The sequence below is a fragment of the Pimephales promelas genome, chromosome 13 (genome assembly GCF_988280905.1).
Source record: "Pimephales promelas chromosome 13, fPimPro1.hap1.1, whole genome shotgun sequence".
In the NCBI taxonomy this organism is placed as follows: Eukaryota; Metazoa; Chordata; class Actinopteri; order Cypriniformes; family Leuciscidae; genus Pimephales; species Pimephales promelas.
In genome coordinates this window covers 28,389,345-28,416,575 of record NC_142781.1, presented here as the reverse complement: position 1 = coordinate 28,416,575, position 27,231 = coordinate 28,389,345, and the positions used below count along the sequence as shown (strand labels likewise).

The window sequence follows — 27,231 nt, the reverse complement described above, 5'->3', positions numbered from 1 at the left end:
AAATGAAATTGGCCCCAACCCTTGGCTTAACATCTGGCGCAGTTTACTCTGGCAAGTCATGTGTTATTCAGGAGAGGGAAAACATGACACCCTCTAGCTTTCCATTTTTTTTTATTTTAAACTTAAAGCCCAAGAAATATGTACCTACTGTGCATTGTTTTCATATCGCTGTTTTTGACAAATGAGGTAGACACATTTTTCTCACGGCCCATGACTTCCTGAGTGAATTCTGTCATTGTGTCGATCCAGTTTTCTTAGCTGTAGAGCAGCAGAGGAGGTCAGGGTTTGACACTGGGACATCTGCAAACACATTAATGCAAGTTATTAAAGATATACTGGGCTAAAATTCATTTGGTTTGAAGTTTGAGGTCTGTTTCTGACAACAGAGAAGTGTCAAATAGCATTTGAGTGCGTTTTGATGATTAATATAAACTTTGAACATTATTACTTTGCCTGGGTTATTATGCTTGGCAGCTTTGATGGATGGTGTAAGGACACGTCTTGGAAAGTTCGAATATTGAGCTGTTAGCCAGTGAATAATTCTGTAACGTTTTGGTTTGTGAGAATCTCTGACCTGTTATTGAGATCATCATGTTTTCTTTGGCAAGAGGAAACTTCCTTGAAGTGTCGTGCACGATTATAGAGGATGGGGACTAAACCTTCAGGCCAGCTGTGGAGACTCTGGGCCACAGCACACAAGAGAGCTTAAGCTCATGAATGGGTAACACATTCTGCACGCTGTTTCCTAGTGTACTGGGTGGTTCATTAACTTCCATTCGCAACTCAGGCTCATTAGAAAAACGTAACTGTGGCAACAAAACTGGCCCCCCAACTGAGCCCGCGACTGTTTTCTCCCAAGGTTTTTTTTCTTCTCCATTCTGTCACCTGATGTAGTTTTGGTTCCTTGCCATTGTTGGCTTTTGGCTTGCTTAGTTTCCTCTTAACATTCAACAACATTATTGATCTGCCTTGACACCATAGGCCTAAGCTGGACGATACCATCACTGTTTTCTCCATATATATATATATAAGATAGATCTATATAAGAAGATATATATATATCTTCACATCATTACACTGTGTTTCCACTTATATGCCCATAAAATGTAACTAAATTAATATTTTTTTCTTAAACAAAAATTAACCATCACTGAACTTACTTACGGTGGACTCTGACGGTATTTAATTCGAGAGAACAGCAGAAACAAACTTGCATTAGTTTCTTGTTATAACTGTAAAGCTGCTTTGAAACAATCTGTATTGTAAAAAGCACTACATAAATAAAGGGGAATTGACTTGAAATTCATGCGAAGTGATATTACGTTTTGCTTTGCACGTTTCGTGACAGTTTCAAAGCAAAATGTCCATCGAGTGGCACTAAAAGAGTGTTCAGTTTCATCTGAAACAAACGTTGATTGTTCTGAATTGAAATATCCGGTCAGTGGCGCTAAAAGGTAATGCACCATCGTGTTTTAAAACTACTAAACCTACCTGGTGTCAACAAAAGCAATTGTGGCATAAAACCCCGAATGCTGAAGCAACCATGCCAATTTAGCTTGTTTCTACAAGTCGTGCCTCGTGATTCACGGGATTCATATGCCTCCAAGAGTGTGTAATGTATAAGGCTTGACGAAAGGTAGGGTCTGGTGAAATCTGGTCTTTATCATTGGTCGCAAAAGCTGTCTGTCAAGGTGTGGTAATTTCTATTGTAGCAATTCACCTTTCGGCACGAACACTGAGCTAGCTATTGAGCAAGTTGACAAAAAATGGAGTAGATAGTGGTCTACATTTTTACGTTTAATTTATAAGTGAACAGAACAGCTAGTAACCGCATAGCAACGACTAAATAACCTCACAGAACACACTAATAAATGCATGCCCAAGCAATCACTCCGATAACCCTAGCGACTGCACAGCAACATAACAACAGCTTTGAAATCACATAGCAATGGCCAAGCAATCGCTTAAAAACACCCAATTAAGTGCACAGCAATAAGCCATAATAGCTTTGCAACTGCATGACAATGTACTAAAACACTCAGAACAGCCTAGCAACTATTTCCCAAAATAGCATCACTCACGTTTTATCACTTTTTGTTATTAATAATTCATAATATATTCAATATTCAAATGCCCCAGAGCATGATATCATATCCACTTGCCTACAACCATTGCAGGGTTCTATAGGGGTAGACATCTTGCTTGAATATTTATTTGGCTCCCTCTGCTTTCTACATGCCAAAGTCACAAAATACACAGGCAACCAAAATCTAGTTCCACTGGAACTCATTAGAATATTTGAAGCTTATAGCTGTTGCCATTGAGGTTTAACGATTCAGCTGGTTCCCACACAGTTACTATTATGTTGTCATTCCCACAAGGAATCAATTTCCTTTGAAAAGCTATTTGGTACACAAGTTTTCTGGATCGAATTTTTTTTGATTTGATCATAATCAGCAAGCTGTAAATGAAAGCTGAAGATCAATTTGCACAGTACTGAACTTGAGAAAGAAATAATGGGATTGAGGAATAAACAAATTTCTTAAAGAAACAAAAGGGACTGGGAATTACTAGAAATTAGTGATCTAACACCACATTCAAATGTCAATCATCTAATGCTAATAGTTTGTTTCCTTATTACAACTTAGCCATGATACAATAAGAGAAAGTAAAACTAAACTATACATAAAAAAACCAACTCATTGCCATAATCACGAGATGAAACATTCAGTGACATGCTAATCAGACTTTGCGTTCTAACATTAGTGATGGGGTAGACAGACTTTTGATCATAGATCTTATTTTAGCTTTGCGCTTGCTTTTGATTTGCTCTCTTTGTTGAAATGAGCCATGTAATAATCCATCAAATGGAGCTGACATTTTCACCGTAACTATGATGATGATTTATTGTCACATATGGAAACTGTTTAAGCTTGCCAGTATTCAGATATCACAGAGTCTTCCCATCACCATGTGCAACACTATGCAGCTGGCACAACAAGTTGTTTTAACATCTAAATAAAACATCACATAAATACTGCAGTTTGGTATAGGCTATTGTTTGTGAAATAAAAACACATTATTGTGATGCTTTACATTTACTTAAGTGATAGTTCTCTTTGAAATTAATTTGAGGTATGTTTTAGCTTACCTCAAGGGCATCCAAGATGTAGGTGTCTTTGTTTCCGCTGTAGTTTCAATTTTGATATTTTTAGGTCAAACCGTTCTTGTCTGTCAGTCATATAATGGGGGTTTATGGGGTCCACCTTTAAGAGCATGCGCAGAGAAATCCAAGTTAAACATGATTGAATGACTCATAAATCTATAAGTACACATTGATGGCCTAAGACATGAAATGAGTTTGTGTGAGAAAACAAGTAGTAGTTATAGTTAACACTATAACTACTATACAAGTATAAAAACTATACTAAAAACGAATATAGTTTTTACCTCTTGTAACCACAGCCACGTCCAAGTGATCTGAAGGCACGGGTGCTTCGGTCTTCGACTTCTCTGTGCATGCTCTTTGAGTTGGTGACCATAGACCTGGATTATATGACTGACAGACAAGAACAGTTTGACCTAAAAATATCAAAACACCTACATCTTGGATGCCATTGAGGTAAAATAAAACAAAAAAGAGAAAAGAATAAAGAAAAAAACGTCCAGCTGGGTATTCTATGTTTCCAAAATGATTTATTTAGGTTGTATAAAAAGTTGCAGTTTAATACTGATCACTATTGGTCATTCAAATCCATAAACTGCACATTTGCTTTGTTTTTTATATATTATAGAGTTTTTTGGCATTTTTTCAAATGCAACATTGTAAAATGTAAAAAAAAAAAAAAAAAAAAGTGTAATTGCTGGGTTGATAGCTTATCATGAAAAGTCATTTCTCTTATTTTTTCCATGATTTTACTATAAAATGACCAAAGCAGTAATGAAATGGTACATTACTTGTTTAGTGAAGTTAAAAATGCTAAACAAAAATGCCCCCCTCTTATTTACATTCTTATAAACCTTGTTGTGCAGAGAATAAATTGTATGGCAACACAAACACATCATGAAGTCCTCCTCAGACACATGAACCAACGCTTAAAATTACTTCTGTTAAACTTATCCATACTTACAAATTGGAAAATCAAACCAATATGAACATAAAAACTTAAAAGTTTCACTGTTCAATTCCAATGAATGAAAAAAAAAAAAAAATAAAGGTTTTTGAGGGTTCATGCAATGCAATGCAATGAGTTCATAATACTTTTCGCAGTGTTTTATCAAATTTGTACCAAGAATACCGTTGCGTTGATGAGTGAAAATATTTGGTTTACTTGAAACCATAATAAAAATCATGTTTCAGAGTACCTGCTCTGAATGTTCTGGGATTATGATGCAAATACAAAGTGGAAAATGTTGCTGTACTATAATGCAAATACAAAATGGAAAACGTTGCTGTATTAATACATACACTCCATAAAAAGCAAAAGTATGATTTGTCGAATGTTTATCTGTCTTCAAATGCTGATTCTGGCGAATTATTAAGTCCAATGGATATGGTTTCATAGAAGCCTGGCTCTATTGATTGTTAAAACAAGATTGTGGTGAAGTGGCTCATTTACAGAATTGTGTTTGAGCACTTTTCTTGTGTTGAAAGCCTATACATGGTGTATCGTTGTTCAGAGCAAGCTTCATTTTTGGGGAATGTGCATGTGGGCCTCTAAGATTCCAAAGAGTCCCCACCATCGTCTTGTTTAGAGACAGATATCCAAGTTGACGTCCACCACCATTCTACTGCAAGAAACATCATAACCGTATCCAGAAAGGCAGTCAGTGTATCACCATTTGGGTTATTTTTAAGTTGTATGTCTATCTGTTCATGACTTCTGAGCAGGCTCCCCTGGTGGACCGGGTATTCCAGGCGGCCCCGGTGGTCCTACAGCGCCCTGTATTCCTACCGGTCCCGGAGGTCCATGTACCCCTGGGAGTCCAGCTTGTCCCCGGATTCCTGGCGGTCCTTTAGGGCCAGGAATTCCGTCCTTCCCAGGAACCCCCATATCACCCTTCAGTCCCTTTTCAGCACGAGGCCCTGGTTGCCCTAAAGACCCTTTTTCTCCCTTAAGACCTGGGCCACCTTTCATTCCAGAAACTCCTGGCAAACCTTGATCCCCCTTAATTCCCATAGCGCCCTTTAATCCTTGAGGTCCACGATTTCCTGCAAGTCCCCTGTCTCCTTTCAGTCCAGATACACCTAGTGGTCCTTTGGCTCCCGATTCTCCCCTGCTTCCCTTTGGACCAGGTGGACCAGGCATACCTATTAAGAATCCAAAAAAAAATGCAAGTTAAGCTATTTAGACACAACAGCAGGGCTCTTCAAATATGGCACCAGAGGATCACCGTCCAGCAGAGTTTAGCCCCCAATGCTAATCAAACGCCCCGGAACAAGCTAATTGATTTGTTCAAGTTTTGATCAGTGTTGGTGTTAAACTCTGCAGGGCAGTGGCCATTCAGGGCACTACAAGTAGATAATAACCTTTCAGAATAGTGAAGTTCTGGATCAGCTTTGCATGACTGGTGTCTACAAGCTTCATCTCCTCCATCACCAATGATAGGTTCCTCACATCATCTTCGAGGCGCACATTCAGCATCATGTACTGCATTCTGAGAGTGTCGGCTAGGTGAAGGAGAAGCAGGACTGTGTTGTTTAAGTTCTGCAAATCTTCAGTGTGACTGCCCAGTCTGGATTGGCAAGAGGAACTCTCTATGTTGATGTATTTGTACATGCTCTGAACATGGCTGACGGTTGCATTGATGCTGGAAGAAACTGTGTCGATCTCCATTTCAATGGAGTTCATCCTTGCATCCAATGTCACAAATCGCTCCCCGGTCCGGTTTTCGTAGTACTTCGTGTGGTACTGGTGGTCGTGCATGTTCTCCTCGTGTTCGTCGATGTAAGACGAGACATTGTCCAGTTGCATCTGCAGGTTCATGACTTGCAGAGTGAGGTCATGCACCATCTCTGAGCTCATGCTGATCCGCTGGTGAGTGGCAGAGACGCCACTTTGAACAGCCCTCACGGTCTGCATGGTTACGCTGGCATTGGATTTCATGGCACTTAAAACTCTGCTGTAATTCTGCCAGTCCGCTGTTATTTTTTGGAGCACCAAGGTCTCCTCTTCGGCCTTCCTCTGAAGAGCACCTATCCACGACGCACTAAGAGCAACAGTGGTGTTGACTTGTTGCATTGTGGCCTTCAAATCATACTGATCCTCAATTAGGGTTTTCATCCCTTGTTCTGTTTCATTAATGACAACCTGCCAGCCTGTTACCTGATCCAGGTATTGGCCCACAGACTGGTTTATACGCTTAATGACGATTCCATAGGCCTGGAGCTCTCTCGTCATTCTGTTGCTGGTTTGCGTAAGACTTTGCTGAGACTGGATCGCCTGGTCCAACTGCTGTTTTTGATCGAGTACCATCTTCTGGGTCTCCTCAAACTCCTTCTTCAGTCTGGCTATCTCCTCTTGGAATTGTGCAACATCTAAGCAGTTGGAATAGTTGCTTGCAGAGCTGATATCTACAATAGAACCACCAAACCATGAATCTCTTGTATTGCTGATAAAAAAAAATACACTGCAGGAAAATGCAATTGTGTTTAAACAGTCAGAACTCTCTGTGTGCACAGCTGTTTCTTAGGTCATTATTTCAGTTATAAATGATTTCTCATGAGTTTTTACTCTCTGAGGGGTTCACCGACCACAGGAAGTGAACCGAGAGATCAGATAAACAAATTAGATTAATCCAGCAGGCCTATTTTCAACAGAAGCGATTGTGTGAAAACATGGTTTGCAGCTTCACTTTCCGGTTGTAGATCAGTGTTTTATTGTTAACTAAAACAAAAACTCTTAAACAATTAAAATGAAGCTTAAATACAAATATTAGCTGAAAAACGAAATACTGAATACTGAAGTACTAAAACTGAAGACAATTTTTTTAAGCTTTGTAGAAATATAAAAAAAAAAACTAATAAAAATGACAGAAGCACATCATAAAAATATTACAACTTAAACTAAAATTTAAATGAAAAGTGAAAATATCTATATAAAAAAAAAAGCAGTTCCCAAAATTCTATGTATAATAAAACAAGAATTCTTACCTTTTATACTCTCCTGGACTTTGGAAATATGTTTGTGATAAAATGATTCCTCTTCAGATAAGTTATCAACTCTCCTGAAAACTGACATGACAAATTTATTGATATTAAAATGGCCATTTTAGAGAATTAAGTGATGAACAACAAACAAACAAGCGAGCAAGAAAAATTTTCAATATGAATTTCTCATTCTAATGAAAAAATTTGACATTGGATAATATTGGAATAGTTTTAAGTGATCTCAGTTTCTTTAGAGAATACACAGGTTTGGAATTCTTTTCTGAAGCTTTCTTCACACACCAAGACTTAATCTTGGACTACGGGGACTGGTAAAGTGTAATGGACCCTCGCTTGTGGTTGTAATTTATTTTCCAGCTGCATGTCTGCATGTCACCTGCGCTAAAGCGCTAAAAGGACATTGCTTGCTTTGTCACCTAACAGGATGCTTGAGTTGTGCAAACAGATTCACTTCCTACATAACATTCCTTAACATAATAGCATGTATATTACACGCATAACTGCTTTTAACAACATTTTTGAGGAGTTGAAGCGATATGAAACAGATGTGTGTGGCATTATTCTGAAATATCTTGTAGTTAGGCCTGTTTTTTCTGTCAATGAACCATCATCTTGTCATCATATTTTTCATCAAACAAAACAACATTCTTCTTAATTTATTTAGCCACAGTTTAGCTATGTTGTGGCCTGATGTGGTAGAATTACATCCTGTCAGTGAGACAATGCTAACAAAGTTCCTGTTGGAGGCCCATTGCATTTGAAACATGGATTTGTTTGTTGTATGTCATAATATTATTAGAAGAAACTTGTGTAATTGTCTTGAAGGTAAATGATTCGTAGTTATTTCACTATTGACTTTTGTTATGCTTTTATCCTCGTAAGTGGGGCAAAAGATTCAGATTTGGCATACAACATCACGCATGACGTGAGAATTAGACTGCAGCTCCACACAGGGAAAGTGGAGGTTTTGGCCTGCTTCTATAAAATCTGGAGATTGTTAACTTTATGAGCATAGTGCTGAATCAAAACCCACGCTACATGCTCTAACCAGGTGTCTGATGGATGAAAATCAGGGTTTCCTGCATTCCCTTTCTCTGCAAATCATCAAATTAATTTGATCCATAGCTGATTCAAGAACAGGTTTTATATCTAACTTTAGACTTTGATCAATCACGTAACCAAGAAAAAGATTGTGTTGAAAGCACGATTTATTAGTGATAGTGTTGCAGTGCCGTAAAATCTTACCAAGGGTTGCCAAGACGGCCACAGCAATGATGAGTAAAGCTAAAAAGCCATAGAGCATTTTTACAGCTAGCGTAAGAGAATGTGTCTGCTGACATTTCATACATCCTCCTCTTGCCCTTCCTGTGTACAAAAAAAGACACCTTCTCAATAAAGAAACCTGGTATTCATGTCAGATCTGAAATTTATCAGAACATTATATCCTGTTATATAAAAAAAAAAACAGTAAAGAGACTATTCAAATATTGGACGTGACTAGTAATTTAACTGAGCTTGTAAATTCTGTAAATTAACCTTTTCAAAGCCTAAATGTCATCAAGAACGGAACATTTAAAACAGATGTACAATAATCAAATCACAAACAAAAGAGTGAATCACTACTGTACAACTTCTTTCTCCTAACTCCATAGTTTGTACTCTGTAATGCCTCATTAATAAGGAGAGCAATACGCTTTAAGAAAAATTATTTTTCTAACCTCTCAGGGGAGGAATTTCCTCTTCTTCTCCAGTTAAGTCCTCCTCTACAAAGAGAAATTGCACAAAACACGAATAAGTCATGACTTTACAATTCATAACATCATACTTGAATGTAATCATAATCCAACTAAATCATCTTTCAGCGTGTTGGCTAATCAAACACAATTCTTCTTGAGACTCATCATCTACCTCCTGCACAGTACAAAACACTGTACCATAATATTTTCATCATGTCGGGTCTCAGAGTTTAATTGCAGGAGATTATAAGAGGACAACTAGATCCACTGCAGGGATTAAGGACATATTTGGTCTTATAACTCTATATCAAAAGGGTCCAAATTAAACTGAAAGAAGAAAAAGTATCCACATACCATTAAAAAGCTGGTTCTCGTAGCCACAATAGCTATCTGCAAGAGAGGGGAGAAGAGCAGCAGGGTTGATGTATGTGTTTGCAAATTAAGGTCAATCGAATGACACGTATCTAGGAGAATGACGATCACATTTGCTTTATCAGCAGAAACAATAAATCATAAACTAAGAGTGGAAAAACTATAAGGCTGGCTTGCTAGTACAAGCCAAAAACTTGGACTGATTAGTATGAGGTCACTGTTTGAAAGAGCCTTATATTAAGCACAAATGCATGAAATTGGTGAGAGAAGTGTATATATATTATATATATATATATATAAATTAGACTATATGCCATCAGAAAATCCAAGATCCAAGAAGCTTTATCCACAAGGGACAAAGACAAAAAGGAGTTTTCAAACTGAATCAACATAGTTAAGTCTGTTCCATTTTACATACTACTTGACCACAAACATTGAGATGTGTTTTGGTCTCCAAGACCAACTATGTTCCACAGAGCTTGCTGTCTCAAGGGAAGAAGGAATACACAAAAAGCAAACAAAAACAAAAAGCATGAAAATGTTTAGGCGTCTTTGAAGTTTGCAATCTACCATGTTGCAAAGTCATGGTTTCTGGAAACAAGCCAGGGTTTACTTAAAAAAATGGGAAAAATTGGGCATCAACTGTCTGCAGAAATGCAACACTTTGTGTAAAAAGTTTGACAAGTTTAGAAGCAAACCACCAAAAGAATAATGACTCAATGTCCCTGTACCTTGCAGCTGAAGAGCACTTGGTCCAGAGAACAGAAACTGCCAGTCTGAGAACTGTCAGTCAATGCTGTTAAACATCAAACGGTTTTCTCTTTATCGGACACTATTGTTCAGCAACCACTTTTAAAACAACATCCCTCAATACCACAGTCTCAGGGAGTTTGCACCTGCTTCGTTTTCTGTTTTCTTAAAATCTTGGGTCTGTATTTTTCAAACCTCAGGCACGTCTTGGAGCAGTGCATTGCATGCCAACCCTGCTAAGCTCATGGTGAGATTGTTTATACGTACTACTCAAGCCGCTGAGGTCAGGTCTACCGGAGCCAGAGTGCTAGAAGGGGCAAAAGCTTGATGAGGGAGAAAGTGGAGAGACTTTACTTATCCCCACCAGTCCTGGCTATACAGGTGGCTCGGAACAGGCGCAACCTTGGGTCTTGTGGTAGCGTGAGTGTTGCCAACAGTACAGAGGAAAAGGAGGGGACCCTCCAGTCTGGTCTGGATGTCTGAATTCTCCTTCAAAACATTGCTTACAAGGAAAGAACCATTGAAAAGCACTATGGCAGGGTCAAGTACTTGAGAAGTATGAAAAGAGGCAAGTTATTTAATTAGCTTGACGGGTCATACAAGGATCTAGAGGAAATGGAAAGTTTCTGGATTTCGTTAGAAGTCTGAAAACATAAGGGCAATATGCCAGTGTTTATTAAGAGTGGGCAGTCAAAATTCAAAATACAGTTTCGTGTAAACAAGGAGTCTTCAGTTTGCATGTTATGCAACAATATAATACAGTAAAACTTCTGGCCAGGTCTGCTGTTTTTTTTTTCAAAATCAACAGCATTTGTTGACCTTAGAACATAGAAACGTAATTTAATTGGACTGATAAAGGGCACTGTAAAAGAGTATGATCAATGTAACATTAGTATGGACACAATTTAGGTAGCATTTGAAGGATAAAATCTTAAAATATCAGTTATCTCAGGTGTACAGCGCAAGTAAAACAATCCACTTGGGCAGATGTTTAACAGTATGTTAACAACCAGCTATGAAAACAACATCTGTGCCCTGACCAAACACTACAGGCTGAAATTTCATTCTTGGTATTCGAAAACTGTGAGAATACTTAAAACCACATGAATTACAATGGTGGCATGTACTAATCGGAGATAATAATATAATTGGCAGTGCCCATTCTAAAGACTTGGTCACCAAGATTAACCTACTCCATCAAAAAATGGTTGCCAATTTAGTATTTTCTTCACAATATGTAATTTGTTATGAGGCATCCTTTCAGCTATCCTCTTTTCCACAAATACAGCAAGGGCAGCACATGTTTATACAACTCAAGAGTTGAGAATAAGGCTAGGATATCACATGTCAGAACTTCACAATGTCAAAAGTTTGAGGTTTACCTCTTCAACACCTTCTACAGAGGCCAAAGATGTCTGAGGATTCTCCTAATCCTTCAAATATTGCAATGTAAAGCTACTTGATGAGGCATTCTCAAGGGTAACTTCAGGAGCTTTGATGTCCAAAAGAACGAAGTGGCGTAGTGTACATGATCTCTAAACTGTGGGTTAAAGACTTTGTCTAGTGTTCCTATGCCTTTAAATTGGTTCACTTTGCTGAAAAACACCAAAACACAGGAAACATACAGTAATACTGGTATTATGTGACCAGATGAATGCAGTGGGTATAAAACATCTGACAGGAATGCCTGCAACTTGAGATGGGAAGCAGAGGCAGAGGGCAGGGTCTTTCCAAACCACAGAAACCCAACCACAACTAATAAAGACAAGTGTCTGTACAGTTCTACTTGATGTACAACTGCTTTACACGCATTTTAAAAAGTATGTGCAGAGTTCAACCATAAAGTTCAATGGAGAATAATTGAAAACATTCTTAGTGTATAATAATAAAGGAGTTAAAAATGGAGGTGAATCTCACCCAACCCAACCAGTCACACATTAATTACATTAAAATACATGTTCTGGGATGTTTTACAGCTTCTTAAAGACTACCCCATTAGGCCTTTAAAAAAGCATTTTTTTTTCTTTGACCATCAAATGCTTCAATGTAGAACTTGATTTCACTAAGTGCAACATGTTCCTGGATCAACAACTTTGTTGATCCTGGAACAACATTCCAATCAACCAATCAGACAATACAGTTTATGTCATCTTTAGGCTTACAACCAGAGTTAGGTGCTTCTACATCAGGCCCTGTTTACACCTGGTATTAAACTGCGTTTTGGTCGATCGGTTCACAAGTGTGCGACGCTAAATACAGATGTAAACAGGGTCTAAAACGTTTTGAGCTTGTCCACTTACGCTCACTTCCAGAGGCAGTCGAAAATGCATTCAACCGGATTGCTTTCGTAGTGTAAACGCTCAATGCGTTCTCTAACAACCACTACCCAGCAGGCACAGGATATAGACTACAACGTTGGTCAGACGTTGGATTTTGGTTGAAACTGAAAGTCGGGTTGGCGTTTAAATCCAATGTTTGTTCGACGTCAAGCTCCAACGCTGGGCAGTCGTTGAATTTTGGTTGGAATAAACCAACCAAAAAGTGAAAAGCATGGCTGTACACTTATTACCAGCTTCACTTAAAACTAACCAAATTGCCTTTATTTCATTTCAGAAATCATATTTTGTATTTTAAAGTCACCATGATGGTGATTAGCATTTGCTTTAGTTGTGCTCTTGACCCTTGACACTTTAATATAAAAAATGTCAAGTGTCAAGGCTGCTATTCATGCGTGTTTATTAAGCACAATTATAGCTATAAATGCCATGAGATCAGATAATGTTGGCTGTTTATTGATGATATCATCATGTAATTGCCTGAATCCTTGATCTTATTCAGGGTTTAATGCTTTGACTATTTGACTAATGCTTGTGGTTTTAACATTGTTTTATTCATAATAGGAGTCATTTGATTCTACTGCATATCTAGCAGCGTTATCACATAATATATTTGTTTTTAAAATATTATTTAGTGCTCAATAACCTTTTATCTACGTCATTACTTAGATGTACACAGACATCAAGAAACAGCATATGAATCTCAACAATGGTGACAATCAAACAAAATATCCAGATAATCAGATGAACTCACAAACTACAAAAAAATCCAGCTGCATAATTTATTAATGCCACAATGCATGCTGGGAGATATGGCAAATGCTAACCACCATCATGGGGACTTTAAAATACTACCATTGATTTCATTCAAAATTAAATAATATAAATCTGGTCATTAATAAATAAAGCTGGTAATGCTATTTGAGTTGTTTACTCATCCTCTGGTGAGATTTTCACAGAATTAAAGGGTTAGTTCACCCAAAAATGAAAATTAAGTCATTAATTACTCACCCCCATGTTGTACCAACCCCGTAAGTGCTGCTAGCATGTCACATTTTTTGCGGTGCTTTCTCCAACAAAAATTCAACATCTGTCTGAAGTTGGAACTTGACGCCAACCTAACTTTCATTCTCAACCAAAATATGACTTCTGACTGACGTTAGATTAGTTAAAGTACAACGTCTTCCTGATATCACATTGACGTACTGTGCGTGCTGCGTAAATACTGCCTACTCTCCACCTATTGACCTAATGCGTAAACAAAATGGCATGTTACCATTATGGTGCGGTAACACCTCACCACGTTCAGGCGTCATCCTATCAGATCAGAAAAAAACTGCTGAGATCTGAAAAATCCCATACATTTACCCACCCATAGACCCTCTCTTTGAAAAAATCAGGAAAGAAGTGGTCGAAGGCGAACAAAAAAGATGGATTCAAACACCAGCTGTAATAATCTTAATACCACAGTTTTACTAACTGATCATTTCCCACTAATTTTAGAGGTAACATATGGGAAAGGTTAGGTTGAGGTGTAGGAATATGGTTAGGATTAGATTTGGACAGTAATGTTGTTCCAGGCTCAACAAAATATGTTGACCCAGGACGTGTTTAACTTTGGAAAATCAGGATGTGCAGTGTTCAATTATAAATAAATATGTTGATCAAGAGTGTTTCATAGATCTGATACACTTCATTCAGATGTAACTAAGAATAAGAAGAGCTCGCTTGCCCCTTTCTGTCTATTACAAATAGATTCATTGGTCAGATCTTGGGAAAACAGCTGAAGGGAATGTATGCGTTTGCGGTTAACACTGGCTCCACACCTGCTGCCCACACTTGAAGAATGAAGAGCTTAAATCGCACATCTCTCACAGCATGAGGAATGCATTAGGAGCCATGCTCTTTCATGGGTCTCTGGTTTATGCATTAAAAGAGAGAAATGTTTATCTTTATTTTGGATACGTTTACTATAAATCCAAGATCCTACCACCATAGGATGCACATCCACATGTTCCACTTGGCTTCAAAAAGATCTCGCTTGGCTTTTATGAAAACTACTGGCATTAATGAAACCAGCATCTAAAATGCTGCCCCATTGGTATGAGTCTAACTGAAAATGTAATAGCAAATAGTGTCCAGCTGAGAGTGGTGAATGTATGATGTATTTTGCTGTCAAAATAACAGAACCACAAACTCCAATCCAACATCAACAGCTCCCTGCTTTCTCTAGAACCTCAGAGTTTCAGCTTCGAGTGTGTGCTGTCAGCACGTTCATTACAAGTATTTCACACATGAATAAATAAAAAAAAACATATTAGTCAAAGTATGAATCAATAAAAAGAAACATATCTTACCTTTCATGTTGATTCACCCCTGGTCAGTTTGGTAAAGACGAATGTGGAGACTTGAGACCAAATATATTTCACCTGTCAAGACTCATCAGACTCCAGAGCATCAGTCAAGAAGAATACTGGTTTGCTGACAAGAAATAAGTCACTAAACCTGCAGACTAATCCAATGTCGAGGACACAGCATCCAACAGCTGGTGTGTCAAGAGGAACCCTCAATAACAAGCTTCCTCTTTGCTATAGAACCAGTGGAAAGTAATACCTTGGACAGTAACCATGTGCAGCTTTGGGAAACATGCCGGAGAGAGGGAGTGATTGTTTCTGTGTGGGAAAGGGAGGGAGTCGATGAAGGGAGAAGGAGGAGAAAAGGAGGTGGGCCACGGTGCACGTGCTTCAGTGAGTCAGTCTTGAGCACCAGCCTAATTGTTAACAAATGTCTGGTATTGGAGCAACAGGCACCGTTATCTTCTGTGGCCTCTTGTTGTTGGAGATTTACAAATTATGTTTGCCAAAAGGGACATGCTGTTCTTGAGTTGTTGAGAGGAGAGGACAAACATCATTGTGCTATTAATGAACGCAAAAGTTCAGATTCATAATTTGTCTCAACTACAGTGTATATATGCTTAAAATAACATTTTTGTTCAATTGAGCAATATTATTATTTAGTTTGAAGTCAATTCAAGTGATTCCAGTCATGTATCTTTATACAAAGGATTAAGGAAATGAGAATTTGGCTCACAAAAAAAAAAATCTATATGGGAAAAATCATAGTAAATCCCATAAACTGGGATTCATTGGTATTGAATTTATTGACCATGATTCATTTTAGTTATATTGTGAATAAAATTATATTATTTTCAGTAAAAACAATAGTTATAGAGGGGAGAAGTTTTTTCCATTTTAATTTAGAGTTAGATTATTTTTATATAATAATAAGATATTAATTTGAATACTTTAAAGTCAAACTGTGACCCCTTGTAACTTATATTTTTGTCTTTTCCTTACACAAGCTATTGCAAGGCTTCTTCAGATTTAAAATATAGCACACAACTCATTTGGGCCACTTTTTTTTTTTTACTTTTTGGGGGGGATTTTGACAGTCACAATTATATGTAAATAGAAGAGCAACATTAACATTATTCAAAACATGTTCCACAGCGAAAACAAAGTTTTGCAACAAATGAGGGTGAACTATTATTTTGGGTGAACTATTGTTTTAAGACAATGTGTTTGTAATTATCTTATTTGAAAAAACAAGTACGTGTGATTCTGTTTGGGTATCAATGGTCTATGCCGTTGGAGGCACATGACTTTTACCTCTTTTCGGGATGCCATTCTCCTTCCATGAGACACACACATATCTTTGATGGCTTGTGTTTCTGATTAAGCACGTGGGATTCATGGTTCCTGTTACTATTAAAAAAATGGATTAATTAAAACCATGTAAAAGCCATTAATCATGTAATAGCCAAAGGTCAGTGAATGTCAATCATGGCCTGAAATGCGTTTTACATCACAGAATTATACAGTTAAGGTGTTATCAGGAGAGAACGTTTTGCAATCACAGTTTCCATTCATGGTGCTGGGATTTGGGAAAAAGAAGATGATGGTATAAGGTTGGTTTTTTTTAATCCTAATGTGTTCAAGACAAAACAAGCTCCACCTCAAGATCATTTGTCTGTTATTGTTCTTCCGTGATTACCTACAGAGAACAAAAAAAAGTTGAAAAAGAGAAAAAAAAACATAACACAAAGAAAGAAGATAGTAAAAGTGCTGTCTGACAAGAACCTTCACTAGAATGAAATACCACGGAACTAAATAAACATGAAAATATTCACATACCATAGTGTTTAAAGAAGACCATCATTATACCTTGGGACAAAATTTGATGGTAATATTATGGCTATATAGTACTTACTTGATAGTGTTCCTTTTAGCCATTACACTCAGTCTTAGTTAAGCACTTCCTTATCCACTGTTCTCGCAAAAACAGCTCTAAAAATAAAGAACTGGACTAAACTAAATTAATCAAAAGTGTATCATGTTTCTCATTTAACTTGAGTGCAAGCTCTCACTTGGATGGCGTTCATAGATAACTATTTTAGCTTTGTTGTTAATATTTGTGCAGATGTGGAAGCAAATGTGCTTTTAATAAATAATCTGATTGAGATTGATTACATTTTAACAGAGGAAAGAATAATGAGATGCTGACAGCTAGTGTAAAAAGATTTTGTGCAATTGTAATGGTTACAGCTTAAAGGTTTATCTAATTCCACAAGTATTATTTTGAGCTGTTGGATTAAAAAACAATTAAAAAACAACTAATATTTAAGTGAATGAGAGGTTTAGCAGATTATCTGCTGTTAACTGCACCTCCATATGTGGTGAAGCAGTGCTAGCATGCATCAAATTACTCCAAAACCACCAGCTTTGATCTGTTTGCCAAAACTGTAAATAATGCCAGCAAACAGAGTAGTGTTTAATAGACTAGCGTGAAAACCATCTGGCACTTAATATGCCTTCAAACTGATTCAGACGACTTCAATATGTAAACAAAATTTTGCACAGCTGTTCGGTTCTGGGGACGAATACCTTTTTTTTCCCTATAACTGTTATAGAAACATGCATAACAACTGTTATGCATATTTATGAAGATACTGTTGTCATTTATTTGATAGGGAGCAGCCTTTCTGTTTATGACCCCACAGCTATGCTTTCCATCCTAGTCTCGGACTTTCATAGGAGTTACTGCCACCCAGAGGACTAAACGAATGATACAAGGAATAGTACACCCAAAAAAAAAAATTCGGTCATTATTTAAATTATATAAAAATGTGACTTTTGGCCCTCAAACAGTAAAAAAAAACGCATGCATTTTGTGGAAGAACATTGTTTTGGTTGTGTTTCGGATCTGTGAGACTTTTCAAATAAATATGGTTATTCTACTCCTCAAAACATTCACTATTAGTCTTAAGTGATATAACCAGTTTAGATGGAAACGATTTACATTACTGTACATTACTGTAGCTATACCCATTAACAGACACAGTAGTTCCTTGAAAATAAATTCTAGCGCTACACCAACCATGACAAAATTATCTTTCATTATAGATAATGTTTTGGAATTAATTTTGAACTACATATGGCATTTGCCATCTCAGGATCTTTTACAACATATCAAATCCCTCGCCATCACCGAAAACCAAGCCAATGTTGATTCTTGTTTTATTACGAGTTCTGTTGCATTCTCTTTGCTAGCAGACTGTGTTTGGCATATATATATATATATTAGGGCTGTGCAAAAATTAATTGCGATTAATCGCATTCAAAATAAAAGTCTGTGTTTACATAATATATTTGTGTGTGCTGTATATAATAATTTTGTATATATAAATACACACACATGCATGTATATATTTAAGAAAATGTGTTATTCATATATAAAATATTTATATTTATATAATATAGATTATGTATTTATATATATATACAAAATTTAAGCGCAAATAATTCTTAAATATATACATGCATGCATAGGTATTTATATATGCAAAATAATTACATACAGCACACACAAATATATTATGTAAACACAGACTTTTATTTTGGATGCGATTAATCGTAATTAATTTTTGCACAGCCCTAATATATATATATATATATATAATTAACTAAATTAAATAATTAATATTTAAATAATTAACTGGAGCAGCTTTTCTCTTTTTCGGATATGACGAGACACGCACGGGCGAGTGTATGTATGCAATATCCCACGAAAACCATCCAATAAGGCCTAAAGTATAAACACTTATAAAAGGCTTACCATAGTGAATCAGGGTAAGACACAAACATGTTAGGGGAGAATGACTGATGACGTATTTAATCTTTACTTCCATTTTGTTCATTTTGGCCAAAAAAATGGGGAATTAAAAATAGAAAAGGCAATTTCTTGAACCAATGGCAGGAGAAACAAAATGTTTTGGCAAAGGCAACATGCCAATAGACATAAAACCTCTGTGCAATTGCATTTAAAATGCCAAAAAATAGGGTGGGACGTTTAATACTTTACAGCATGCTGTGAGTGATATTGACAGAGGAGGACCACTCACTGGTATTGTTTATGAGATGAGATCTCCATTTGAGAGGACAGGGGTCAAAAGCGGCGATCAGGTCATATTTACTGGATGCAAATGAAATACGCCTGTTCTGTTGCCATTAAGAAAATGGAGCCACATTATCAAAACCACAAGGTATTTATGCAAGTCAATGTCCAAGACCCATGACTTGACAAAGTATTTGGGGAAAAAATAAAAACTCATTCATTTGATTTTTACATATTCTGATATGTGTAAGTGCAACTTACCAGTGCAAAACTCTCTGCCATGATGAGAGTTTTTGAGGTTAGTTAGACAGGGTGTTCCTATGCAGTTACTCGCTCACTGTTCCAAGTCAAAACAGCACACTCGAATTCTGGTCTCTAGATATGGTTTTGTTCCCTCCTTCAGTGTTAGTGTCTGCCAGGTGAAATCTGAAAACATTGACCGTTTAGAAAAGTAATAACACACATCTTCAACAAGCCACATGTTTCGTTAATGCATTAAATATACATGTATGTACTATACACATACATATAAGCAGTAATAATAGTGACGCTTGCCTTAGCAAACACCATTAATTAGATAAAGTAACACAGTGCAATCTCACACATGAAAAACAAGCTTTGAATCACCAATGCCTAACTTTCAGAACATAATGAGCTGTGCTTTCCTGACATTTAGGTTCCTCTGGCTTTGTCACAAAAAGCTAAGTGAACTTGAGTCTAGGGGACGAAAGCTACCTGACATGATTAGTGACTGAAACACCAGTTTCCATCCACTGCAGGACTGATTTTCTGTGGTTGTTGCCCAATCTTAATGTGCAAAATGCAATAAGTGATGACATGTTTTGGTCAAAGCACACATAATCATCTCTTCCAAAATAACATGTTTATGTCTGTTATGACTGTGAGCATTATAAGTCGCAGCGTAAGTCTTTCCAGAAAGTCTTGCAGGGTTCACTGACATTATTGTTTTAACATTGCAGTGAGTAATGTTACATAACCGGCAAAATAATTGGCACGTATATGAAGCCACCTGGTTGACTAGACTATATAGGGGCTAATGTCGAGTGTGCCTATTAAACTCGGGCTTGTATAACCTGCAAAAATGGGCACATTGTTTTTACTTCGTTTCAGAACTGGTGTTCTACTTCCTCATGATTCACAGGATTATTCTCTGCACCGTTCGAGCAGATGTTATGTGGCTCATGTTAAGGTGATTCACCACTGAAAGTTGGAGCTATCTGACAGTGATGAGTTATCCACATACTGTCTGTCTTTGCCGGTAAATTCTAGAAGGCATTTTTTCCCGTAAACCTCATGTTCAGTATGTGCCCCTACATGAACAATGAGATTAGCAAAACGGCGCAATATTGCCCACTTCTGGTCAGAGAGAGCTTCTGCTGTCGAGAATAACAGTTTCTGGAACCGTCCAAAGCCACAGCCATTCTCATCCCGTGAATCACGTCGTCAACATCACCCAGCCTCCCAGTATATAAACAAATCAGAGGCGGCACAGTCCATCTGCAAGGAAGAAAAAGCATCAAAGCAGGGTGAGTACAGACTAGAGTTGTATGTTAATGGTTTTATAGATATTATTATATACTAGCTTAGAATAAATACATATATGCAAGTCATTTTTTATATTAAGATTACAGTGATGTAATACCTTTTTAGTGTTTAATTGCATTGTAACGAATGCTACATTTATGCATATTACCATACAACTGAGCAATATCCCACAGCTGCAAAAATGTAAACAAGGTTGAGATAGTATAACATATAATTTATGCTGTTTATGAATTGCAATGCACCCTCATGTAGTTAACGTAACGTCATCCAAAAAGTCTATCTGGGCTGTTGGAGTTTGTGCATACCCTAGGCGAATTTGTATTGATTTTTTTTTTTTTAATTGCAGAGAGGAATTTGTCTCGCAGCCATAAGCTGATGAGGGAACTAAGTTAAGGTCAAATGCATTCAGAGTGCACACTGTGCCCTAGCAAGATAACATTAAACAAAGCAAACCTCCTCACTCGGAACAAGCCATCTGTGTGATTCACGTTGTTTCTAATAAACACCACATGCCAGAGATGTATAACTTCGTTCCAAAACAAATATCGCAAGATTAGGCACAAGGACAAGATTAATTCAAAACACAGGGAACAATAAGATAAAATGAAAACTTCTTGAGGAACCTCAAATCCAAAAAAATTCCATTTGCCTTAAGATTCCTTTCCATTCATTGTCTCTTCCTGTTGAGTGACATCTGTGCATGTTTCTTATGTAACTAGGCTCCTGGCTTTAACTTGGCCGAGTTGGGGTTTCTATGTACACGTCCAGAGTAAAATGAGGAGATTATCCCCATGACTGAGTCGAAGCTTTTATGATGTTTACTTGGACTCTGGTGTGAATTACGAATCCAGCAGCAGCTGTTGAGGACCAATGGCTTGTCTTACTGTTGAGAAATGTCCAACATGATTAAAAGTGCTGCGTTTTGAAAAGGGTAACTTGCTTGGAATCACACACAATTCAGCAAACTCACAAAAGAAGGATTAAGTTTTGTCGGAGCAACCGTTTTGAAAGCTTTAGTGAAGGGGATTTGCACCCAAATCCATGTAATCACCGAAGGGAACATATATAAACGTTCAAAGGGTCACAAGTTTGCTGCACTTCCACTGATTGTGTTCTTCAAATCCATTTGGTTTGATAAAAGGATAGTTCACCCAAAACATGAGTCATCATTTACACAAATCTGTGAGTGTGACTGTGCAGAACACAAAAGAAGATACTGGTTTTGTGCATAGAGTGAAAGACAACAGGGTACAAATTAGCGTTACTTTCACTGTAAAGACAACATTTTTCATTTGAGTTCCACAAATGCATTCAGTTAGGAGTGATATGAGTGTTAGTAAAAGTAGAATTTTTCTTTTTGGGTAAACTATCACTTTAACATGCATCTTAAGGGAGAGTAAAAGTATAATAATATAATATAATAATAATAATATATAAAATAGTTGCAAAGAGGACTAAGGCACAATAAATATGCTTGGGCCTCTGCTCAGAAACATCAAGGTCACAGAAAGACACTGACAATATTTATTTCAGACCTATAAATAGGTACGCTGATACAGTGGATTCATTGTCCACACAGTTTGTAGGAGAAGTGTGGGTTTTGCAATTGTTCATGGTCATAAACTTGCTGAGTCACTTTCACCGCAGCTTAATTGAAAAATAAAGTTTTACTATTGATTGACCCACTATTTCCTGACCTCTGTTCACAGCTTCTGTTCATCAGGACATAAGCCGCCACCAAAGATGAAGGTCTTGTGGTCTCTGCTGGGGCTTTCTCTACTCTACCTCTCCGCAGAGTGTCTGCTACCTCCAACTAAAGAGGAGCTCAGCCGTAAGTGTGCGTTAAAACATTAAAAACAACTGTGAACAACCACAGGACAGTAATGTATAACCAGTATTGCTTTTTGGCAGAGATTTCAGTGCTTGGTGAAAAGTACCTGGATAAGCAGATTGAAAATGCCATCACTGGGGTGAAGGAGATGAAGACTGTGATGGAGCGATCAGGAGAGGATCACAAAAGATTTCTGTCTGAACTGGAGAAAACCAAGCAACAGAAAGAGGTGAGAGAGCCAAAATAAACTCATACTCGTTTATAAAAATCTAATGTTCTGAACTGGACAAGCATAAACAATGATATGCAATTTAAAAGTACATTGGTTTATAGTAACTAATGTGAAACAATGAACTAAACTATACAGCATTTATTAATCTTGGTTAAATGTAAAGTAAAGTTGTATAAACTTATTTACACTTAAGCAAATTTATTATGAATTAACAATGAACAACAGTATAATTATAACTTTCCATTAACAGATCAATAAATGCTGGGGGAAAAAAATATGTAGATAATTTACATACAGTATATATTAACGCATTTTTAACGAATGTTCATTTATACAACTTGAAATATTAATTATGAATTAACAATGAACAATAGTATATAACCTTGATCTATAAAACTAAGATACATTATGTAGATTATGATACATTTATGATAAATTAACAATAACATATATACCTTAACATTACATAGATCATTAAATGTTGAGAAAATATTATGTAAATTAATTATATATTCTACATATACAATATTATATTAAGATTTCACATGTATAAATGCATTGTTAACGTGTCAAGTTGTATAAATTACCATTAGCTAATGTATCATTTAAGTTAATAAATCAACACAACAGTAATATATTTATAAATTAGCAGTAACCTAGATAAATTGTTCTTAGTTACTTCATGATAACAATGCATTAACTAATGTGAACACGTTGAACCCTTATTGTAAAGTGTACTTAAATAATATAATGACATTTATACATTTTCAAGTGTTACTTAAGTGTCAAAATATTTTCTTTTGCCCCGCAGTCACTTTTTATAATACATATATCTCGTTTTATTATTTTTTTTCTTGTGCTATTCCATTATAAAGACTGCTCTGAAGATGGCTAAAGAGATGGAGGAGAAGCTAAGTGAGGAACAGAGAATGTGTAATGAAACCATGCAGGCTCTGTGGGAGGAGTGCAAGCCCTGCTTGAGAAAAACCTGTGTGAAGTATTACTCACGCACCTGCAGCAGTGGAGCTGGCCTGGTGGGACGACAGGTGACACGTCTGCACAATCATCCCTGTAATAATCCTGAACTCATTCTGGTGTAAGTAACCATCCCGCTCTTTGTCTGTCTTTAGCTGGAGGAGGTTTTGAACAGGACCTCTCCCATCTCCATTTGGATAAATGGGCAGAACATTGAGACCCTGGTGGATGAGGACCAGCAGCAGACCAGGCGCTTCCAGGACCTGGAGGAACGGTACACAGAGGTTGCAGATGGAGTAGATAACATCTTCACGGACAGCATGAGGGTGTTTGACCACATGCATGCCTTCCACAAGCCCGGCCTTTTCCCAAGTCCATTCCGTATGCCCAGCATGTTCGGCAGACAGGATGCAACGGCCGGCCGGGCCGCTCGTATCTACAGGTCCCCCTTGCATGACCCGGAATTCCAGAGCTTCCACAGCATGTTCCGCCCCATGATGGAGATGGCAAGAAATATGTTTGAGTCATTCAACTACATGGGAAGTGATGTGGATTTCCCCACCGAAGGTAAATTTCAGAATCAACAAGTCTCGACGTAACAACATGTACAACGTTAAAAGTCACACTTAAAGGGGTAGTTCACCCAAAAATTTTAATTCTGTCATTTACTCACCCATCGTGCCATCCCTCAACTGTATTAGTGTGTCTGAAATCAAATACTTTCTTACTATGTATATTATGCGAAAAATAGTGTGCCAAAAGAGTAGTGTCTGAATGCATAGTATTCCAAAAACAGTAAGCTAAAAAGCACGTGGATTACCTAATACTTCCGTTGCGACTATGAACTGCACCTTCACTGAGATGTCCTCACTGCAGAACACGGAATCCAGGGGATACCTAATCCTACCTATCTCCACCCCCTGATCCCTAACCCCACCCCTAATCCTACCCATCTTCACCCCTAGACCCTATCCCCACCCCTAATCCTACCCATCTCCACCCCCTGATCCTTAACCCCACCCCTAATCCTACCCATCTCCACCCCCTGATCCTTAACCCCACCCCTAATCCTACCCATCTCCACCCCCTGATCCTTAACCCCACCCCTAATCCTACCCATCTCCACCCCCTGAATCCTAACCTCACCCCTAATCCTACCCATCGCCACCCCCTGATCCTTAACCCCACCCCTAATCCTACTCATCTTCGCCCCCTGACCCTATCCCCATCCCAAATCCTACCCATCTTCGTCCCTAGACCCTATAACCACCCCTAATCCTACCCATCTCTGTCCCTGATCCCTAACCACCACCGCTAATCCTACTCATCTCCGCACCTGATCCCTAACACCACACCTAATCCTACCCATCTCCACCCCCTGAACCCTAACCCTTATCCCCACCCCTAATCCTAACCATCTCCACCCCTGATAACTAATCCCACCCCTAATCCTACCCATCTCCACCCCTTAGATCTGGATCCAACTCCGCCCCCTGGATCTCGTGTACTGCATTGAGGTGCTACTGTATTCAATGGACAATTTATTCGATGAGGCCATGGGAAAGAGGAGTTGTGATTGACAGTGAAGCAACACATTTCGCAGAGCACATGACAATAACAATATGCCAGATGTGATACATTTGAATTTCATACTACGTACATTCATACTATCTAGAACATACTTTTGAATGGTCGTGAAGTTTCAAACCCCTCTACTTACTATACAGTATGTGGTTTCTGATGAAGCATAAGACTTTCTGTTTTTCTGCGGAACACAAAAGATGATATTTTAAAGAATGATATGACCAAACAGATTCATTTCCTATTGACTTGTTTGCAATTGTGAGCATTGTTTGCAATTGTGGCAATATGACAATGCACACTACAATATACTATGATACGATAGCATATAATAGTGCTTACAAAACTATTTGTTTACTTACAGACTGCTTATACTCCAGATGCATTTAATCTGTAAACCTGTATTCACAGATGGGAGAGTAAACGAGGACGTTATTATATCGAAACCATTTGGAAATGATAAGATGACCTGCAGGGAAATCCGCCGCAATTCGGCTGGCTGCATTAACCTAAAGGAGGAGTGTGAGAAATGTAAAGAGATCCAGCATATTGGTAAGTGCAATATTACAATGCCTTGATTTCATGTTATATTACCCAACCAGCACAGAACTTACAATATTTTGGTCCCAGTTTGGGATATTAATAAGAGAATTCAGTTATTTAACAACTAGGGCCTTGTTCTCTTCCTCAGATTGTTCTGGAAAGAGGCCCCTGGAAGGCCCCGTGAAGGAGGAGCTGGAGAAGGCTCTTGCCCGGGCTGAGACATTCACCCAGGAGTACAACAACCTGCTAAAGCGATTCGAAGAGAAAATGTTCAACACCTCTAGTGTGCTGGACCTGTTTAACAAGCAATTCGGTTGGGTGTCTTCTCTAGCTAACCACACCAAAAATGAAGATGGCTTCTTCAAAATACAGGCAGTAGGTCCTACTTATGTGATTCAGAACAACTGCAACCTTTTACTATGCACATCACTCAATCCCCAACTTTTTGTGTACAGGTGATGTCAAAAGGCTCAGATAATGTAGATGATCCAACTGACACTAAAGTGTCAGCCAGACTGTTCGACGGGCCAGTTATGAGCTTCACAGTGCCAGGAGACATTCCCTGGAGCGACCCAAAATTCTCAGAGGTGGTGGCACAGGAGGCTTTGGATCATTACAAACAGAACACTGTGTGAGTTATTACAGCAATCTTTCCATTTCGGTTCATTCTAAAACTTATACGATTACATAACGATCAAAACCATTAATGCTTTCTTCTCCAGGGTCACAAACTAAAACTTTTGGAGGGCGGGAACTTCCAGTGAAGACCATTTCTGAAAAGCACTCGAGAAGAACCTTATGAATTAGAACTATATTAATATTGACAGATGCTGTGCTCATGTAGCTGGATTTCTGTTGTCTAGCATTATTCCTTCTGTCTCATCCTATTTAACGCTCTACAGAGACCCTACAGAGATTTAATAGAATAAGTGCTTCTGAAAATATAATCAACTGTACATTGACAAATATCAATAAAACACACAAAATTTCTCTTAATGAGCTACAAGGTGGTGTAAAATTGCTGGCATAGCAGTTTCCATATGTTAATAAGAGTAAAAGGTCACCTACTATAACATTCATTCACTTTCCTCCTGTGGTGGAACTTCCAACCTCCATCCAAACAGCAGAATCCAATGAAACCTTAAAAACAAGGCCGAAGGTAGATCTTTTCTTGTCCATGTCTTTCTTGCTTCAGTCGAAAAGAAATTAAGGTTTTTGAAGAAAACATTCCAGGATTTTTCTCCATATAATGGACTTCAATGGGAACCAAATGTGTCAAGGTCCAAAAGACAGTGCAAACTGTTCAAAGGGCTCAAGCGAAACGATTGCTCATGTAAAAAATATATAACAAAGTTTAAGTTTTATAAGCTCAAATGCTCACCTTGCTCTGTTCTGTGATGCACGTTCGTTCCCAGTAAAGTGCATAATATGGAGAAAAATCCTGGAATGTTTTCATCAAAAACCTTAATTTCTTTTCGACTGAAGAAAGAATGACATGGACATCTTGGATGACATGGGGGTTAGTAAATTATCAGCAAAAGTTTTTTTTAAAAGTGAACTACTCCTTTAAGTAATTCATTGCCTAATGAGTATTTGCAATTTCTATATATTCTTATCCTAAAACATTTAGGTTTAAAATGGATATAAATGTGGTTTCAGACCATTGTATCGGCACTCTTGTCCAATCA

General features: G+C 37.7%; 2 protein-coding genes across 3 annotated transcripts; one reads left to right on the top strand and one right to left on the bottom strand.

Annotated features, from left to right (window-relative positions):
* Positions 1-4,228: 4,228 nt before the first annotated feature.
* On the bottom strand, positions 4,229-19,291 carry scara3 (scavenger receptor class A, member 3). Its single transcript, XM_039692191.2, has 9 exons — positions 19,077-19,291; positions 16,031-16,126; positions 14,720-15,277; positions 9,259-9,294; positions 8,887-8,931; positions 8,414-8,533; positions 7,154-7,234; positions 5,531-6,574; positions 4,229-5,311 (listed from the first exon to the last, which is right to left on the bottom strand). Exons 3-9 carry the CDS (start codon positions 14,724-14,726, stop codon positions 4,875-4,877), a joined length of 1,770 nt encoding a protein of 589 aa, XP_039548125.2. The 5' UTR covers positions 14,727-15,277; positions 16,031-16,126; positions 19,077-19,291; the 3' UTR covers positions 4,229-4,874.
* Positions 19,292-20,204: 913 nt separating this feature from the next.
* Positions 20,205-26,539, top strand: clu (clusterin). 2 transcript variants are annotated; one of them, XM_039692192.2, is made up of 9 exons: positions 20,205-20,362; positions 22,091-22,212; positions 22,293-22,441; positions 23,320-23,490; positions 23,575-23,986; positions 25,412-25,552; positions 25,692-25,918; positions 25,999-26,174; positions 26,266-26,539. In XM_039692192.2, the coding sequence occupies exons 2-9, from the start codon at positions 22,125-22,127 to the stop codon at positions 26,276-26,278; spliced, it is 1,377 nt and encodes a 458-aa protein (XP_039548126.2). In that variant the 5' UTR covers positions 20,205-20,362; positions 22,091-22,124; the 3' UTR covers positions 26,279-26,539. The 2 variants fall into 2 exon arrangements, with proteins under 2 accessions (XP_039548126.2, XP_088974952.1); XM_089118826.1 differs by lacking the exon at positions 26,266-26,539 and having other exon boundaries at positions 25,999-26,178.
* Positions 26,540-27,231: the final 692 nt, after the last annotated feature.